Below are 14994 nucleotides of genomic sequence, written 5' to 3'. Positions count from 1 at the left end.
GATGCTTGTAGATCCTCTTGCTATGATGTTTAATAGAGCCATGTATGAGGGTTTCCTTGAGACTTTGGAGTATGTCCACTATTGTGCCTATCTTCAAGTCGGGAGATCCTATGCTTCCCGAGAATTACGGAACCATCATGGTTGGTCACACTCTGGCTAGGCTATATGCATCAATTCTTGAGCATGAGTTGAGTGGATGGGCAAAGAGAGAGGGCATACGGGCAGCAGGACAGACAGGGTTCAGGAGAGGTTTCTCCACTCTTGACCAGATTTTGACACTCAGGGCAATTATTGAGGAGGGTAGACACAATGGTAGGAGGATATATTGTAGCTTTGTGGATTTCCGCAATGCCTTTGATACAGTGCCACGAGCTAGACTCATATGCAGATTGCAAGACGTGGGGGTGCCCACAGAGCTGATCTGGGGGTTCTTAGCTTTATACAGGACAGTGGTAGGACAGGTACGCACTACTCAGGGCATGTTCGACATGGTTCACTCCACCATTGGGGTGAAGCTGGGTTGTCCCCTATCTTCGACTCTCTTTGGGATATATGTAGATGAGTTTTCAGATTATGTACATACAAAGGGTGAAGAGCTCTCTGCAATCTGCAACTGCAAGAATGCCATAAGCCTCCCGCAAGGCTCATATATAAAGGCCCTAGCTTGAAAGGCATCAGATAAAGTTGGCGCCCAAACGCAACTCCCAGACGTGTGGTCAAACTGCCACGTCAGCATCCATAAATTGCGGCACGTTTTGCAAGGCCGCATAGGATGCCACATCATCACTTGTCATCAGTATGCCATGTTATTTCTTTGCGACACCGCAGCTAAACAGGGCAGAGCGCCGTGCGAGTAGCTGACCTATGGGAGATGGCAGCAGTGGCAGCAAGCCGGGCCGGTAGCAGGAGAGGAGCAACTATGTAGTGGGAGCTGCAAGCTGAGGCTACGAGGTTGCGTGCAGCTCTCTCTCTCTCTCTCTCCACACACAGGCAGCTTTTAATTAAACGAAGCCCAAGCCTTCATTTTGAATTTGCTTCCTGGATTGAGTGCCCACCATGGCCACTCGGGCTTCATCTCGCGGGAAGCTCACATTCGCCGGTGTCATGGCAACACCCCCACAAGTGCATAGTATAGCCCGGCTTCAACATGAAGTCAAAAAACTTCGCAAGGAAAACGACGCTCTGAAGGAAAGACTCACAGCCATTGAGTCTCGCCTCACCACAGCGGAGAACTCCAACAAGGGGAAGATGGAACAAAAGGAAATCAAGCTCAATATGGAGGCAGAAATTACACTCACCGAGAAGGTCAAGACTAAAGTGCAAGATGTCATCCTCCGCAAAGTAGAAGACCGTGTGGCGTCTACGCTACGCGAACAACAACGACAAGAGGCCATTGCTCTCAATGTTCGCATTGGCGGGCTCCCGAGCGATTGGCAAGGAAAGGAGAACCCCAAGTTCCACGAGTCTTTTGCTCGCATCCAAACAACAACCCCCATGATACAATGGGATCCATCGACAATCACCACTCTCGCTCACGAGCATCGCACCAACCATGCAATTCTTACCTTCAAGACCAAAGCGGATCGAGTCAAGCTCCTTGAGCAATCGAAGCTTCTCAAGGACACAAAAATTTGGTTTGCTGAAGATCACACACCCACCCAACTCAAAGAGAAGAAGGCCGAACTCCAAAAGATGCGCGAAGCACGCACAGCAGGGAAATGGGCAGTGTACCGAGGAGGTAAAGCCATCATCCAAGAGTTTCGAACTCCCAAACCAGCTCCCCCCTCCTCACCTATCTCATCTTAGGTTTTTGTCCATCTCCCATCCCACCTTATCTTTTTTTCACACCACTCGATGGACCCTCAGTCCTTAACTGATATGTATCAGACAGATCCTTTGTACTGTTTTGTTTCTGGTCCCATAGGTCATATATGACCTCCGTGGACGATAATTCAATCTATCTATCTATCTATCTATCTATCTCTCTCTCTCCAAAAAAAGGAGGAAAATTCACCTGATTAAAACTTAGGAACCAGTAATGAGGGGAATCATCAGAGGAAGCAGTAAGCAGAAAACCTTGTACACAAGTACTCAATGACATCCTGGGATGGATCATGGTTTTGTTTGTATTTTTATCTGTCTCTCTGGGGTTGGAGCTGATATACTGTGTGCTTTTCAGGTGTTCCGCTTTCTTACAAGGCTTTCTCCATCAGCAGCAGCCACTTTCAAGGAGATGCAGCGGCATTAGCATAATTTTATAGCCTTCTTTTTTCAGCCATTCTGTTTTTGGCTTCTTGGCGGTCACAGGTTGCAATTGGATGCTGGGCTCTATTGCAATAACAGAACCTTACCCATTTTCTGAGGTGCAGATTGCTGTGGGGGCGGGGACTCTTCAGATTTTCATTGATGGTGCCCCACATTGCTTGTACAAGAAGAGTCTTTCATTAATTGTGAGACAATGTAAGCTTGTACTATTTATGTAGCGAGGGATTACCTTCCGAGGCAGCCCCCCCTGTAATGTCCATCTTATGATGGCATTACCACATTGTCAATTGTCATTCATATTTATGGGCCCACAGTTCTAAAGCGGTTGCAATCCTGTAATTCTCTCTCTCAACTCCATGTTAATCATATATATCTCTTAACTCCCTAAAGGGAATTGATCCAAGCAATAGAGCATTGCCATAGTCATATTATTTGGGTGATGTTGCAACTCGCATAAAATGAATGTGACACAAATGATTTCATCTTTTGCATGGGTAGTCAGAATAAGGGATAAAACCGCTGCAAAGCATGTGTATATGTTGTGGATTTCTTATGCATTGTGTATGCTTGGAAGTAGAGCATGTATTCAACAGCAGGTATATGAATATGCGTGGGAGGACGATCCTAAGAATACTTAAATAGTGTCTGCCATGTAGCTTGGACACTTGAGAAGGCAAAGTGGATGCATCTGCCATGTGTGTGGCTATGTACACATGAAGTTTCACTTGCTACTATCAGGGCTTTGTCATGTCCATCGATGTCCTATATATGTGAAGCTTATACATACATGCTTTATGTCAAGAATTAGCTCGAGAAAGGCCATAGTTTTAATATCATCCAATTCCTACCGGTTGGAATGCCATTAGCATTTGCCATTGCTATTTACTCGAAGGAAGTACACATGCTAAGGGGAGGGTGAGGTATACAGAGGCTCCTAAACCTATTATGAAGGATGGCTAGAAGTCAGCACGCAATTGTTGACCCAATTGTTGACGGCTTAAGGATGTGTTATGCATCTTGGATGATGAGGCTAACAATACTGCAGCGCTTTGCAATAAAGTGGTGGCTTACATGTGGACAATAGCTCGTGCGTTCTTGGGTACTCCGACCCTAGGTTACTCCATCTATTCCAAGTTCTTGGAGGAGCATATGTAATATCTCCAGGTAATTTTTCAAGCCTTGAGGGAGAACAAGCTTTTTATCAATCACAAGAAGAGTGAATTTTTCCTTCAAGAGATTGGATACTTGGGTCATATTATCTCTCAGGATGGTATCCGTATAGGTCTATCTAAGTTAATGGTAATAAAGGAATGGCCTAATTCAAAGAATCTACATAAGCTACGAAGCTTTATTGGGATGTGTACATACTATAGACGTTTCATAGCAAAATTCTCTCAAATAGCAGGACCTTTACATGACTCAACAAAGAAAAACATAAAGTACTTACATATTGCTAAAGAGCAAAATGATTTTGACAAGCTCAAAGAGATACTTACCTTCCACCAGCCAGTGCTTATGCTTCCGGATCTCTCAAAACCATTTGAGGTCCAATTTGATGCTTGTGGTGATTGCCTTGAAGCAGTCTTGGTTCAAGAAGAGCATGCCATAGCATATGAAAGCCGAAGACTCATTGCCGATAAACGGTCTTGGGCATATACAAAAAGGAGCTTTGAGTTGTTCTACTTGCCCTAGACACATGGAAGTACTATCTATTGGGGACTCCATTTATTTTGCGAATGGACGCAAAGTCTCAAGTATTTCATGACGCAAATCAAGCTTTCCGACAAACAAATGAGGTGGGTAAATTTTCTTTCGTAATTTTTTTTCATATTGTTCACATTGTTGGTGAGCATACTTGTTAGAATTAGGGTTGTAGGAAAACACACACAGCTTGGAGAAGACAAAGGAAGCTCAAGGCACACAACAGAGTGTTTTACTCTGAGTGCAATGGAAAGATGAGATAGCCCTAGTATGATGGGTGTATATACAATGCATGGGGGAAAAAACCTCCTAGTGACGGAAAAAAATTGCCCCGGCGGTCCCCAGTGTGGTTACACACATCACTACTATATGTATATGGTAACAAATGCCTCCTGGAGTGATGCGATGAATGAGAGAGGGAAGTGCCATGCCTTGAGGACATGATCAGTCCACAAAGGGGAGTAAGCTCAAAGCTTTGCAGAAAGCTTCGAATTCCTCACGAGACAATGCCTTTGTGAAAAGATCTGCAAGGTTGTCATGTGTTGGCACATAAGCCAAGCTGATCTCTCTTGTTGAGAGTCTCTCCTTGACGGTGGTAATGCACCTCAATGTGCTTTGTGCGAGCATGAAAAACTGGGTTCCTTGGAACTGCCAATGCACTCTGATTATCAATGTAGATAGTGTTGGCAGTGTCCTGTCCAACACCCAAATCAGCCATAAGGCGTCTGAGCCATACACACTCAACCGTAGCTGTGAAGAGTGCCCTGCATAGTCTCACAACTAGAAGTGGCCACAGTAGGTTGCTTCTTGCTCAACCATGATATACCTGAATTGCCAAGCATGAAACAAAAACCACTTGTGGACATTCCGTGTCAAAATAACCGGCCTAATTGGAGTCCAAAAAAGCATGTAAGACTGGCGGCAATGATCTCCCTTGGGATAAAACAAGACAAGATGTAAAGTACCACTCAAGTAGCGGAAAATTCTCTTGACAGCTTGCTAATGCTTAGACCCTGGGTTATGCATAAATCTGTTGACCTGTGAGATTGCAAATTGAATATCCGGCCTCATGTTGCATACATAAATGAGACATCCAACATCGGTAAAGAGTGACATTTGCAGAATCACCAGCATCATGAAGACTCAATTTCAAACGTGTTTCCATGGGAGTGGCAATAGGTTTGCAATCCTCAATGTCTCTATGTAACTTTTTTGACACAAGGCAATACCACCATCACACTGCTTAAACTGGATATCCAACGTAATGATGTAACATCCCCCTCTCATTTGGTCCAGTTATCAGCAAAAGCTCTACATAAAGAATCACAGTGAGAAGTACATCACCCTCACGCTTTATATACAATGTGCTTTGTGTTGGACTGTTACGACAGCCTCGTTTGACTAAATGAGTGTCAGCCTTCTCATACCAATCACGAGGAGATTGCTTTAACCCATACAAAGCTTTGTTACATTTGCACACCTTATCCTCTTGGCCTTTCTTGACAAAATTGTGAGGCTGCGTTACATAAACTTCCTCAAATATGTCACCATTCGAGAAAGCAGTAACAATGTCTGATTGATGTACATCCCAACCAAAATGAGCTTCCAATGCACATAGAAAACGCACAGTAGTCATACGACACGTGGAAGAAAAAGTCTCTTCATAATCTATGCCTTTTTGTTGTGCACAACCCATTGCCACAAGTCGAACCTTATAGCGATCAGTCTCATCATCCGGCTTGCGTTTCAACTTGTAAACCCACTTTGTAGCAATGGCCTTTTTTCCAGGAGGAAAATCACATAAAGTCCATGCGTCATTTTCTATAAGTGCATGATATTCTGATTGCATGGTAGCCATCCAATTTTCTGAGTTTTGTGCTTCATTAGAAGACGAAGGTTCCTCAACATCATGTAGACTAGACACAGCCAAAGCATAACAATCTGATGCATAAGATGCATGGCGAGAACTTGAACAAGTACGACTAGACAAAGGTACATTCAATTTATTGTCACACAATGTATGCATCAACCATTTTGGCATACCTGTAGCTTGCTCATTTTCAGCCCTTTTCTCATCAAGTACATCATGTACATATGCATAAGTATTAGGCTGTTCTGTAATATTTTCATAAACCCCCATAGGTTGTACATTTGTCTCATTGGAATTTACATTCGAACTTCTACCACTGAAAAGAGGCAACAGAGTGTCATAAATGTCCTGTGAGCTTACATTACTGTCTCTAGTACATAACAACAAGGTTTGAACAGAATCTTCCACAAACACATCACGTGAAACCAAAATACGCTTTGTTTGTGGATGGTACAACCCGTAACCTTTGCTTTAAGCACTACAACCAACAAAAATACATTTGACAGCCTTATCATCCAATTTCTGCTCTCTGTTTGTGGCACCAAAGCATATGTCAAACAACCAAAAATACGCATGTCCTCAATAGAAGCCTTTCTATCATGTCATGCTTCATATGGAGTAATAGACTGCAAAGCTTTCGTAGGACACCTATTTGGTACATAAGTGGCACAGATGATGGCCTCAAGCCAAAACGAATGCGAAAAAGCTTGACTTTTGACCCTACATCATGGCATTTCCGTAAGTGACCTGTTTTTCCTCTCAGCAACACCATTTTGCTTAGGCGTATAAGGCACTGCACATTGGTGTTTTATCCCTCAACTAGCCAAAAATGCATTAAATCATGAGACATATACTCCCCCCCTCCATCGGAACGGAGGGTGCCCACAACACATTTCAAAACATTTTCAGCCATAGCCAGAAATTGTTTGAAGCACATAAAAACTTCGGACTTCGCTTTAAGCGGAAATACCCATGCATGCCTGGAGTAATCATCAATGAAAGTCACGAAGAAGTAAAGATAATTGCCCAAGGACGCAGTTTGCATGGGCCCATAAATATCAATATGCACAAGCTGCAAGCTGCATGTGGCCCTAATTGAACCATCCTTTGGAAACTTTGAATGCTGCATCTCACCCAAAATACAACCTTCGCAAACATTTGATAGGTGCTTCAAGAGGCGGCAAAGAAGCAATCATATCAGATTTTTGCAGTCAACATACTCTTCAAGGAGCACAGACGCACTTCTATTGTCATACCATGAAAGTAGACATACAAGAGCATGTTTCAAAATGTGCGGTATGCCAGAAGACCAAGTATAATAGAGGGAAACAACCTGGATTACTTCAGCTATTGCCAATCCCTAATTCACCATGGGAGAGTATATTTATGGATTTTATCTTTGGATTATCCAAGTCTATCCATGGAAATACGAGAATATGGACAATAGTAGATATGTTCAACAAGCAAGTACACTTTATTCCTGTCAAAGAGACTATTAAGGCACACCAAATGGCAACCCTCTTCCTATCCCAGATTTTCAAACACCATGGATTGCCAACATCCATCGTGTCAGATAGAGATCCTAGAATGACCAGTAATTTATGGAAAAGTTACTTTGAAAATCTAAGTATAAGATTGAATTTCTCTTCAGTCTATCACCCACAAATGGATGCCAAAGTGAGATAGCCAATCTTACGATTCTCGATTTACTAAAGACTTATGTTACATAAGTAGATCAACGTTCACAATGGGAGAAGTACTTACTCTTGGTAGAGTACGCGTACAATAATATTTTCCATACTACTACAAGAAATGCACCTTTTGAGATCATAGAGGGAAGACCTAAAAGTCGCTTGCTACTTAAAGTACATGGGAAGATCTTCGTTTGCTGAAGAGTATAGTTGTGACCTACAAGAATCTTTCCAAAAGATTAAGGAGGCTATATCCATATCTCAACAAAGGCAAAAGGCTGCTGTTGATAAGCTCGGAAGGGTCTTAACATTCAAAGAAAATGATTGGGTCTTACTCAAGTTTCCCAAGGCTTGATTAAGGCAAACGATGGGCAAAAATCCTACGGGCCATCAAAAGTTTTATGCTAAACTAGCAAAAACATACTATGGTCCTTTTCAAATCTGGAAGCCAACCAATGACATGGCTTATCAACTCAAGTTTCCAACCATTGGCTCATACACAATTCTTTTCATGTGAGCCTACTTAAGCCCTACAAAGGAGAGCCACCAAGAGAACCAATTATTGAAGAACCACCATAGATCGAAGATCAAGAAGAGGTGCTACAACCCAAAGCTATCCTTCGGCATGAAAACAAGGTGCTACGACATGGTAAGATTATCCGATGATATCTTATTAAATTAAAAAATTATCCTTTTAAATATGCTAGATGGATGCAAGGAATACAACTTAAGGATAGTATGAACCTTGTGAATGCTTACAATGCTACATTAGAGTAAGCAAATGTACATGCTTCTTTTGAATGATAAATTTTTTTGTCTCATAAGACTAATTCTTTTTTTCTTGTGCACAAATTTAAGTAGTATGCATGCTCGGAAGGGGCTTAAGGTATTCCAAAAGTCAACAAGGATCTCTACACATGGGGTAAGTAGTATGCATGCTCGAAAGGGCTTAAGGTGTTCCAAAAGTTAACAAGGATCCCTACACATGGGGGCAAGTGCTACTTGTAGGAGCATGAGAGAGAACACACACACCCTCACACAAGGCAAGCCTACTCTAAAGAGGCAACAAGGACACATGTCAAGCTCCTCTCCATGTTGTCTTCATAAGGTGCCTAAAGCCTACTGGTTGGCCTCTAAAGGGATCCAACAATCTTTTAGCTAATTTAATTAATTGTTTATGTATTTATCAAGTCCTCTCTTTCAAAGAGGAAACGAGGACACTTGTCATAATGCTAGCATGGTTGCTTGTTATGCACTATATATGTGATTGGCTAGGCTTGTAGGAGTCCAATCAAATGCAAGCATGCGCTAGAAGGGGGGGTCGACCAAAGCAAGCTGGGGGTGTACTTGGGGGGTATACTCTCTCACACACACTCACATGATCATTCTCACTTGGCAAAGTGAAAGAACTACATCTCCTTCTCCAAGCTTGTTAAGAAGTTGAGAGCCTACACCAACACTCTTGGCTATGGAATGCAAATCCAACCAAGAGCCATGCTTCAATGCTTAAGCTTTCCATCTTCTCCATCTTCATTACTATGCTATTATGCTATGCTAAGCAAGAAGAGTGATGATAAGTGAGTAACTATTTCTTTCTCATATGAATGTTTGTTCTTCCTCTTCCCTACCCTCATTTCTCGCTAGCTCTCTCCACCTTTGAAGGTGTTTGAGGCCTTGGGACTGAGGCTGGGAATGGTTTATGCTTTTACAAAGGTTATGTTATGCTTGTGATGCATGAAGTTTTCCATCTTCATTGCATCACCTATATCTCAAGGAAACCAAAGAATGTATTGTGTCAAGTCTCTCTTTATGGGAGAATCTATAATACAAAAGCCTATTGGAGGGGGACCGACTCCACATAAATTTGGTCCTCAGTTGTTGTCAAGTTCTCTAATTCTTTCTTTTATAGTTTATGCAATGTTCACAATGGTGATCACATCCAGATCACAACAAGTTCACACTAAGCTCACAAAGCTTTTAAAGTTTATAAGATCAAGGGTTCCACACATTTTGCTATTTGGAAAGTTTCACAAAGCTACCAGCATAGTTCACACACATATCACACCTAAGTTCACACAGAATTCACCCCAAGTTCACACTAAGTTCACAAATCTCTATAGTTTATGAGACAAAGGGTTCCATAAATTTTTCTCTCTGGAAAGTTTCATAGAGCTACCAACATAGTTCACACACATCTCACACCTAAGTTTACACACAGTTCGCAGCAAGTTTGCACTGGCACACATATACTCTATGAACCAAATTGACATCAACAACAACATATTATTAGTGAACAACAAAGACATAAGGTGATGCATTGAAATTTAAATAGAAAAATGTAAAATGAAATGTACATCATGTCATTGAAGCGGCTTGCCTCATCAACAATCGACAATATTACATTGTTGCCTGAGGGCAAAATGTTAGGTTACAGAATGGTAGAGCTATATTTCTCAATTGAACTTGTTATGCCATAGTCCCACTGATGCACTTCTTAGTCCAAGCCTTCAAGTCTTCCTTTAACGCTTGCACCTAGTCTTTCTTGAACCATGTCTTTGTCAACTGCACCAAGAGTACCGTAGGTAAAAATTGGACATCCAAACAAAATGATTAATGAATTGAGTGCACACGGAGAAACACTAAAATGCTTGTGAATTGTTGGCCTTTGAACTCACAAATGACTTGGACCGTTTTCCATGAGCATCTTCAGTAAGACACTTTATGTATGTCATGACGTAAAAGCATTAGTCGACTGCATTAGGTTGTAGAGGGACCTAGAATTCCAAAAGATCCAACGAGTATGGCAGAGAAACACGACTATGATGCTTATTACTAGTCATACCCAAGGACACTCGCCAACATCCAATTCATCTCTAGGTGTAACCATGAACTCCTTCAAAGATGAATCCGTGTTATTTGAAGCCATTAATTTCAATGCCCTACAAAAAAACACACACTCTAAAGGCTATCATTCCATAAATTAACACGTACGTGATGTTCTTTCCATACAAAATTAGGGATTACCGATACACAAAAGGAAAATATTCTTTGACTCATCTGATGTCAAGGAATTAAGGTACATGAGGCCATGGTTCTCCCAAGGAAGCTTTGCTATCTTCTTGATTGCGTTATTGTACAATACAAAAGTGCACCAATGACCCCTACGACAATAACATTAATGATGAACATGCACAAGCTGCATTAAGAATGCCTGCATGACACAAGTACCTGTCCACAATTGGGAAGAACAAAAAAAAGATGGTTGCTGGCATCCACACCACTGAAATAGATTTGCAGCTTCTTAGCATTTTGGGACATCTCCGATTTCCAAAAGTCAAACCACAACTGTCAATGAAGCACACAATATCAAGCACGTCCTGTGAGAGTGTTTTCCAACCACCTATCAAGTTAAAACTGCAAGCTGTTTTACTCAGAACATATGTAGACAATGTCAAGGAAAGAGAACAAGATGCTTTCATGCAAAATAATGTCATGGTCTGAGTGGAAGCATTTTCCTTGCTTATGACGTCCACTAGCACAAGGTCTACATCCATGATCAGATTCTTGTGCTCTAAAATAAATTGAATGCTGCCTCCAGATTCAAATTTAAAATGAGAATATAAGCCTTTAAAGCCACATTAAATGTTTGGCAATATGTCATTCTTCGTTGTGTACATTGATGTGGGATTGAAATAAAACCACTAACCTTTCCTTCAATTGGAGCTCTCCTCTTGTACTTGTGGATGTTTTGACATCCATGTGGACATATTTATTTGTCACCAACAATGTGAGGGGAAGAGAAGATTTTGGTAGTTGTTGTGAGTCGCTAAACGAGCGCTAAACCAAGTGCGGAGAGGTATGTTGCACATGAAAACGGAACTAACCAAAACAAATGCACAAACAATTCTCAAGGAAATCTTAGGCAAATGGCCATAAAAACACACAATGCATGTAGAGACAAGGCATGTGGCATATTTTGCAATTACCTTGGGAAGCATACTCATAGGAGAGGATATGGGAGATCCTTCAAGAAAAGCCTTTTTGCCACGAATTTTCGTTGGCGCAACAGAGGACCTTGATCATCAGTGGTTTAAAGTCTCTTCTACAATACATGAACGTTCAAGAGACTTTGTACATTTTTCAAACGACAAAAGACTTGACAAAATAATACAACCATATGCCCGTACCGGTGTTGATCTTACAGAGTCCTCGTTACTAGAATCGAGTGATACCTCACATTGTCTGGAGTCCTTCCCACTTGGACGTCTCTATTGAGTACAACTAACGTCTAAGTAGAAGAGCAAATTTGAATTTTTAACATAATGAAGCAGATACAAAATAACCATGGAATTACGTGCTTATCGAATCCATCTCCAATTGTTCTACAAGCGTTATCTGTCGAGCAGCAACGCAAGGACAAGCAAGCATTTAGGTATTATTCTGACATCTCTCGAAGATGATTTATTCATTATTTGGATGACATGCAATGTGCTAGCGCTGCCTGGATACAACCAGAGAAGGTTTTGGTGCTAAAGCTAAGTATTCAATGATGAGTCTAAAGATGGAGTTGTACTCTCTTGCTATGTGTGCTGATGAAAATATTACATCTTTAGTTAACCGGCTGAAGAGCATTAAAACTCAACTTGTTTATGTCAAAGCCCAAATACTAGAAGAAGATCTCATAGCCGTTTCGTTAAAAAGTTTGCCTGATAAATTCCATCAGATTGTTATTTTTTTAAAGGAGAAAGATCCGCTACCCTCCTTGGATGGTATTATCAATTTATTGCAAGAAGAAGAACGAAGGGTACCCCATACCAATTCTCCTATTATTCCTAGTGCATATACAGTCTCCAATGCAGTATCCTCCATCAGTTCTTCTGATAATTCCAGTGCTTATGCAGTCACTAATTGTCCTTCTACCTTAGCTTCATCTTGACCATCTATTGTTGGTAACACATCTTGTGCCATTTGTGGGCGCAATAATTATCAGACAAAAGACTGTTTCAAGAAGAATCCTTGTGTTCACTGTGGTAAAACAAATCATCCTTCAAATAAATGCTTTCAAAAGGGTAAAAATCAAATTCACATGATTGAGGAGACACCAAATCGCCAATATATTCTGCTGACAATGAAGCTTTTAAGTTCAACTCTTTTCATGGTTTTTTTAGTCAAAATAAATTGTATGGGCTATAGACACTGCCACACATGAGTGGTAAGACCTTCCAAACACATTTGTTCTCAGCCCATTTTTTGTCCCGCTTCTTGTGAGGTTATTGGGTACACCTTAAACCCAAGGTTTGGAAGTGAACCAAAAAATCCATCTATTGGTAGCTAATTTTTTGACCTACACCGTATAAGTTCAAGGGAGGGTTTTACTATCATAGCACCGGGTTATGGATACACCAGAAATCCTTGGTTGTAAAGGAACCTAAAACTCACAATTGTCGAGTATATGGAAAACTCGAGGTAGTATCATGAGAGTGGTCTTTCTAGTTCGGGCTTGAGGGGGGGATTGTTGGGTTTTCAAGCCCGTGGGAACACCGCCTAGAGCATGCAAATGAAGCTTCAATTACTTTTTAGTTTGCATGGCAAGTATTGCTATATATTGTAAGTTTTGTTTTACAAAGATATACAATCAAGCAAGCATAGGGTTATTTTGTAGTATCCACACTCTCTCTCTCTCTCTCTCTCTCTCTCTCTCTCCCCCCTATAGCTTTTCTCTCTCGCCATGGCTACACGCAGTGATCACTTGCCTTGTGAACTGCCACACAACTACGTGAACTGCGCACCTCACGCAATCTGCCAATATTGGAGGCGATGCGTTTAGCTCAACAAATTGAATTCTGGATTGCATTATTCTCCAAGGATTCCAATTAGATTCATAGTAGACATCAACGATGTAGATTCACCATGCATCCTCCACCGTTGATCCCACCTCCAAAAGGAGGTGTCAATCAGTGCGAGGGTCTATCAGGGGGGATCAAAGGCCCAAATTTGGGGATGGGAAGCAGCTTTGATCTCAGTCGTCGGATAGAGTGGTGAACTAGGGGGTGAACTAAGAGTGAACTTGGGGCAAAAATGGCACCCCTAGTTCACTTGCCTCAAGGGGTGTGGTTCGAAACCAAGACCTCTTGATTGCCACACGAATGCCCTACCAGAGCCTCGTCACTATATGGCACGGACATATGGTTCAGAGGCGATCTAGGGCAAAAATTTAGGGGGAGGGGGGTGAGGCAACTTTAATCTCAGTCGTCGGATCATCTAGTGAACTAGGGGCAAACTAGGGGTGAACTAGGGTCAACGAGGGATGGGTGAACTAAGGGTGAACTAGGGGCAAGTAGACTAGGGTGTGATCATGTGCCATGCCAACATGGGCAGCGAAACATGCTAGCTTGGTGGTAGGGCATTTGTGTGGCAACCGAGAGGATCGACGCACACCCCACGAGGCAGGTGAACTAGGGGTGAATTTGCCTTTTTCACTATCTTACCCGAGGTCAATCAGGGGGAATCTAAGGCCCAAATTTGGGGATGTGAAGCTGCTTTGATCTCAACCGTCCGATCAAGCGGTAAACTCCGGGTGAACTAGGGGGCGGACTCGAGGTGAACTAGGGGTGAGCTAGGGGTGATCTTGGGGCAAAAATGGCACCCTGAGTTCACCCTTAGTTCACCTCAAGTTCACTTCTAGTTCACCTCGAGTTCATTATCTTACACGGGGTCAATTAGGGGGGGATCTAAGGCCCAAATTAGGGGATGTGAAGCTGCTTTGATCTCAGCAATCCGATCAAGTGGTGAACTCAGGGTGAACTAAGGGTGATCTCCGGGAAAAAATGGCACCCCGAGTTCACCGTCGTCACTATATAGCACGGACATATGGTCCAGAAGGGATCTAGGGCTAACATTTTGGGGCGAAGGGGGGTGAGGCGGCTTTAATCTCAACTATTGTATCATCTAGTGAACTAGGAGTGAAGTAGGGATGGGTGAACTAGGGGCGGGTAAACTAAGGTGTGATCATGTGCCATGCCAACTTGGGCAGCGACACGCACTAGTGTGGTGGAAAGGTATTCATGTGGCAACCGAGAGGTCTTGGCTTCGACCCACACCCCACAATGCAGGTGAAATAGGGGTGAACTCCGGGCACCATTTTTGCCCCGAGATCACCCCTAGTTCACCCTTAATTCACCCCTAGTTCAGCAGTCAATCAGACAGTTTGCATTCTCAAATTTGGGCCTTAGATTCCCCCCAATTGACCGCGTCGTGTAAGATACCGACGAGGCCCCAGAGGCACGTGAACTAGGAGTGAACTCGGGTGCCATTTTTGCCCCGAGATCACCCCTAGTTCACCCTTAGTTCACTTCTAAGTTCACCACTCGATCAAATAGTTGAGATCAAGGCCGCCTCGCATCCCCAAATTTGGGCCTTAGATCCCCCCTGATTGACCCTGTGTAAGATAGTGACGAGGCTTGTTGA

General features: G+C 42.4%; 1 protein-coding gene across 1 annotated transcript in view; it reads left to right on the top strand.

Annotated features, from left to right (window-relative positions):
* The window catches only part of LOC147454833 (protein DAY-LENGTH-DEPENDENT DELAYED-GREENING 1, chloroplastic-like), a 105264-nt gene extending 102596 nt beyond the window's left edge, over nt 1-2668 (top strand). Inside the window, exon 7 of the mRNA XM_086516658.1 lies at nt 2180-2668. Within this exon, the coding sequence (XP_086372784.1) occupies nt 2180-2248 (69 nt within the window). The 3' untranslated portion in view covers nt 2249-2668. The remainder of the gene's footprint in view (nt 1-2179) is intronic.
* The last annotated feature ends 12326 nt before the right edge of the window (nt 2669-14994 follow it).

The sequence above is a fragment of the Adiantum capillus-veneris genome, chromosome 7 (assembly GCF_014529385.1).
Source record: "Adiantum capillus-veneris isolate H3 chromosome 7, ASM1452938v2, whole genome shotgun sequence".
Taxonomy (NCBI): Eukaryota; Viridiplantae; Streptophyta; class Polypodiopsida; order Polypodiales; family Pteridaceae; genus Adiantum; species Adiantum capillus-veneris.
This window is presented reverse-complemented; position numbering and strand designations above follow the sequence as displayed.